The sequence below is a fragment of the Mizuhopecten yessoensis genome, unplaced genomic scaffold (assembly GCF_002113885.1).
Source record: "Mizuhopecten yessoensis strain PY_sf001 unplaced genomic scaffold, ASM211388v2 scaffold9987, whole genome shotgun sequence".
Lineage (NCBI taxonomy): Eukaryota > Metazoa > Mollusca > Bivalvia > Pectinida > Pectinidae > Mizuhopecten > Mizuhopecten yessoensis.
The window spans coordinates 1,157,906-1,163,643 of record NW_018408322.1 but is presented as its reverse complement, the minus strand read 5'-3'; the positions used below and the strand labels follow the sequence as shown (position 1 = coordinate 1,163,643).

The 5,738-nt window shown below is 37.2% G+C and overlaps 1 protein-coding gene across 1 annotated transcript in view; it reads left to right on the top strand.

Moving 5' to 3' along the window:
- Positions 1 to 5,738, top strand: part of LOC110459225 (phosphoglucomutase-2-like) — a 35,898-nt gene that overhangs the window by 14,459 nt on the left and 15,701 nt on the right. The window contains exons 7-11 of the mRNA XM_021511382.1: positions 1,070 to 1,239; positions 1,670 to 1,787; positions 3,478 to 3,543; positions 3,980 to 4,077; positions 5,120 to 5,214. Of these exons, the coding sequence (XP_021367057.1) occupies positions 1,070 to 1,239; positions 1,670 to 1,787; positions 3,478 to 3,543; positions 3,980 to 4,077; positions 5,120 to 5,214 (547 nt within the window). The remainder of the gene's footprint in view (positions 1 to 1,069; positions 1,240 to 1,669; positions 1,788 to 3,477; positions 3,544 to 3,979; positions 4,078 to 5,119; positions 5,215 to 5,738) is intronic.

Here is a 5,738-nt window from a genome sequence, read left to right as displayed (position 1 = left end):
ATAGAGAGCCTATGTCTGTCCTATGTTGTATTGGAGCTATAAATAGAGAGCCTATGTCTGTCCTATGTTGTATTGGAGCTATATATAGAGAGCGTATGTCTGTCCTATGTTGTATTGGAGCTATAAATAGAGAGCCTATATCTGTCCCATGTTGTATTGGAGGTATATATAGAGAGCCTATGTCTGTCCTCTGTTGTATTGGAGCTATAAATAGAGAGCCTATGTCTGTCCTATGTTTTATTAGAGGTATAAATAGAGAGCCTATGTCTGTGCTATGTTGTATTGGAGCTATATTTAGAGAGCCTATGTCTGTCCTATGTTTTATTAGAGGTATAAATAGAGAGCCTATGTCTGTCCTATGTTGTATTGGAGCTATATATGGAGAGCGTATGTCTGTCCTATGTTGTATTGGAGCTATAAATAGAGAGCCTATGTCTGTCCCATGTTGTATTGGAGCTATAAATAGAGAGCCTATGTCTGTCCTATGTTGTATTGGAGCTATAAATAGAGAGCCTATGTCTGTCCTATGTTGTATTGGAGCTATAAATAGAGAGCCTATGTCTGTCCTATGTTGTATTGGAGCTATAAATAGAGAGCCTATGTCTGTCCTATGTTGTATTGGAGCTATAAATAGAGAGCCTATGTCTGTCCTATGTTGTATTGGAGCTATAAATAGAGAGCCTATGTCTGTCCTATGTTGTATTGGAGCTATAAATAGAGAGCCTATGTCTGTCCTATGTTGTATTGGAGCTATATATAGAGAGCGTATGTCTGTCCTATGTTGTATTGGAGCTATAAATAGAGAGCCTATGTCTGTCCTATGTTGTATTGGAGGTATATATAGAGAGCCTATGTCTTTCCTATGTTGTATTGGAGGTATATATAGAGAGTGTATGTCTGTCCTATGTTGTATTGGAGGTATATATAGAGAGCCTATGTCTGTGCTATGTTGTATTGGAGGTATATATTTAGAGCCTATGTCTGTCCTATGTTGTATTTGAGGTACATATAGAGCCTATGTCTGTCCCATGTTGTATTGGAGGTATATATATAGAGTCTGTTGTTGCAGATCATCAGTCCACATGATAAGGGTATAGCCAGCTGTATATTGGAAAGCCTGGAACCGCTTCAATCATCCTGGCAAATCACTGGCCTCGAGTCCAGCCCACTGGTCAAGGACCCGTACTCAGATGTCTACAAGAAATACAATGAGGACTTGTCAAAACTTGTTCAATTTGAGTAAGTGTAATAAATTTGCCTCCAGCCCACCATATATGTAGCTCTCCTCCAGTTTTGATAGTGTATACAGTTAATTTAATATTCTGCTTGTCTATCCTATGTCCATCTTTAATGGGCTCAAAAACATGTACTTAAATGTAATTATGAATGATCTATAAGCATAATCGAATTTTAATACAGGATGTTAAAGAAAAGTAATTGTAATTGTATTTATAAAAAGTAAAAACATGTTTAGCTTTTGTCATTTGACACCTTGACCCTTTTATTTATGGTTTGATTTATAATGTTATAGCTTAAAGTGTCTTCAGCATACCTTATAAAAGTTCATTTTTTTGAAAATATTAGTTTTTTTATTTTCTGTTCTTCATTTTCACGTATTCCAATAATTGGTACAGAGAGAAATGAATATGTTATGTTATTGTTTTTACAGTGATGCTACGCCTACACTTGAGTTCACCTACACTGCTATGCATGGAGTGGGCTACCCTTTCATTCAGGAGGCCTGTCGCTCCCTTGGTCACCTTAAAGTCATTCCCGTGCTGGAACAGGTAGGACTCCATACAACAAAAAACAAGGCATCTCCTCAAATCCCCTCGCATTCACACATTGTGTGACATATATTTAAGGAAATAAACAGAAAAATCAATGATGGATAAGTATCTGCTCTAGCGACAGCATTCTTCGATGGATAATAGATCTTTACTCCGTTGAGGAATGAAGTCGATAGAGTGATGATAAAGTTTTTCTAAAAATAGTAAAAGTGACCTTGACCTTTAACACAGTAACCAGGAATGAATTTAAGAGTCAATGTAGAAACCCAAAACGTAAATTTGTTCAAGGTATTGTCATACCAAACACTTGTAATGAAGATTCATGCTATTCAGCTGTTCAGTTATGAATTCGCTAGAGCGATGACAAAGAGTGTAACATACATCCACAGGGGCTGAATCCTATATATCCCTTAGAACTTTAGTGGTTAAGGCCGGGATACATGATAACAGTAAAATTACAGTAGGACTTTATGTTGCCACTTAAAATCAGTTTATATATTGTAATACACGGTAGTCTAGTGGAGGCACGGCAGTCTTGGTAGGACGCCGGGCTCGTGACCGAAGGGTTGCAGGTTCGAGTCACAGCACGGCACTGTGTTGTATCTTTGAGCAAGATACTTTACTCCGTTTGTTCCAGTCTACTCAGCTGTAAATGAGTACCTGTTTGGGCAGTGCTAGAATTGTTGAATGCTAGCTGTCAGCACCAAAATGGCAGCTCCGGCTGTATGCTCTCCAGGGAGTTGAGAAAGGTATTGGCTGATTGCAAAGGCCCTATAACCACGGATAATAATTTGTGAACCGCTTTTAGACGACCTACGAACTAGGTTGTGATAAAGCAGTATATAAGAACCTCAAATTATTATTAGAATACATGTATATGCATCTCAAAAAGCATTGCAGTATATAGCGATATATAGATTGGTGCATAATTTATGAGCTTTGCATATTTAATTTGTATGTCTTCAGTCAACATTTATACTTTAAATGATGTCAGGAATGACAGCCTTAATGATGATTATAGATGTTGTTAATTCATAAGAAGTTAATACCATACTTTCCCACGTGATGTCAAAGTCCGTTACAAATAACATAAAACTTTTTGAAGGTTAACATAAAATAGGAAAAGGTCAAAGTTCATCACTAAGATCATTTACCTTTAGGTAAACTAAATTAGTAAAAGGTCTTAAGTTAATATCCAAAATACCAAGTTTTAAGTACTTTTGTCAGACCTGTCATCAAACATATTCATGCTGTGAGGACAAATAATGAACAAACTTTTGTCTTGGCCCAAGCCTAATGAATGCTTGAAACAAAAAGCATAGTCATCATAAAAATGAATAAAAAAAAAAATAGTATTTAGAGATAAAGATTTATGGCTGAAGATTACTTAATAGTCATGCAACTTAAATGTTCTAAGACCTAAGGACTGGTTATAGAGTTAAGGTCTGCATCTAAACAGAACTTTTTATGCCCCCGCCATAAAATGGGGGGGCATATAGTGTTATAGTGTTGCCCATGTCCGTCCCGTCCTGTCCCGTCCCATCCATGAGTGGGGGCATTTATGTCTTACAGACATTTTCAGTTACTTTATAAACTGTTCAAGCTCTAAAACCATATAAACCAGTATATATGTAGTACATCACTTTGCATATTTTTGCTTTAACTGGTGAATTACCTCCCTTGACAGGTAGAAGCTGATCCCGATTTTCCAACTGTCAAGTACCCCAACCCTGAAGAAGGCAAGGGCGCCCTGGTGAGTGAAATCTTCATCAAACAGAAATGTTAGACTAAATTGTAATGGTTTTATAATTTTGATTAAAAAATATTCTCGAATTAAAATTTATAAAACTACTGTCGTTTTCCAGTGAAATCATGTGTACATAATATGTAAGCAGATGGGAGTTGGGGAAATAAGTACAGAACTACTACATTGTAAGTAGACAATTCCAGGGAACGTAGATGGGGAAGGTGAGGAGTGGTAAGGGATGGAGGATGGGGACTAGCTGCTTTGGAAGGGGGACAAGATGGAGAGGCTGGGGGGGGGGGGGGGGGGTGATAGGGGAAAATGTGTCATTTTGGGTACCCTCATTTCAAGATTAAGGCAATAATTATGTACTTACTTTTTTCTGGTCATCTTGAAATGTTGTTTTGTAAGATTGTCTTGATGATGTTGTCCTTTTCTGTCCTAGAAACTAGCTATGGCGACAGCAGATGCCCACAACTGTCCCCTGATTCTTGCCAACGATCCTGATGCTGACCGACTGGCTGTGGCTGTAAAACGTTCAAGGTCAGCCCATATGACCCGTGTAGCTTGGTCAAAGGATAACATTTTCACATATATGTATTCAATTGAAAATAATTAACAGCAGGTTTAATCAATAAACCTTTTAAAATTCAACATGTTAATAGATGATAAACATGTGTAAAACACTTCACAATAAAATTACAGTCAAGTTCATCCAAACTCTTGACATTGGGTAAACATTCAGTATGGTTGATAATTGTATGTGAACAGCCTTCCTATATATAGTTACTGCTTTATATAGCTATAAAGACTGAGTAATAAAAGAAACTGAGGGGAGGAGGTACATTAAATGTAATGGTAGTTCTGGATTTGCCATGGGATGTGGCTTTTGAAGGTTATACAGGCCAACCTACTACAGGAGATGTAAATGATTCTTGTCAGAATACCTTAAAGTGTGTGAATTATATGACCTCTCCATTTTTGGGTCTGACCTGCAGAATATTGATGGCTTGAAAGATCTGTGCATAACTGCATGTCTATATTCCATCAACAAATATCGGGGTTCATTGAAGGAGGGACTTTTCTTTGGCCCCCCTACCACAGCAATTATTTGTATGCGTGGAGTAGGGCTTTCTGTAAATAGTTAAACAAGTTAATATTATCTGAATTGACATTAAAAGTCTATTTGTGACAGTATAGCTTCCGGTTCCCATTTTCCTGTGAAACTGAGATATAATGCCCCTTGGCCTTGTTTCCTTTGTTACCTCGTTTAATACCAACATATTTCATTATCTTGTTTTCTTAATGATGTTTTTAGACACTTACCTTAACCAATTGCAAAACCCCTTTATAATGCCAAAATTTCTCTGAAACAAATAGTGGCATTATAACAAGGTTTTAATGTTTATCTGGAAAATCCATCATGAAACTGACAATCTGGGTTTCAAGTACAGTAGTTTAGCTTGTATTATTTTTTTGTTTTCTCCTTTAACAGCCTGCAAACCAAATAGTCATATAGTTAACATTTTAATGAAGTGAAGACTCATTCTTTCTAATATATTGCACTAGCTGTTTCACTTTTCAGTGGTGACTGGCACATATTTTCTGGTAATGAGTTGGGGGCCCTGTTTGGCTGGTGGAGCTGGACCCACTACAGACAGAAGCATCCAGATACTCCTGGTAAGTTGACATGTATAGTAAGATAGTGTCATATTTTATTGTATTTTATATTAATTAATTATTCTGTGTTATATAATATGTTATGTCCCTTTAATATATGTACATTGTATGTATTGTACTTGTGAAGCATTGTGTTATGTGTAGTCTTTTGTATTTGTTTACAGAGTGAAGATATATCTATATACCTGGTATCTAAATCAGAAACACATTTCAAAGTCCTTGTGATGGTTAAATATTAAAAAGCAAAAGACGAAAAAAGCACTTTCTCCTCTTTAGAGGTTCATCAGGGGAACACCCTAGCGCTTTCTCCTCTTTAGAGGTTCATCAGGGAAACTCCCTGGCACTTTCTCCTCTTTAGAGGTTCATCAGTGGAACTCCCTAGCGCTTTCTCCTCTTTAGAGGTTCATCAGGGGAACTCCCTAGCGCTTTCTCCTCTTTAGAGGTTCATCAGTGGAACTCCCTAGCGCGTTCTCCTCTTTAGAGGTTCATCAGGGGAACACCCTAGTGCTTTCTCCTAGCTCTTA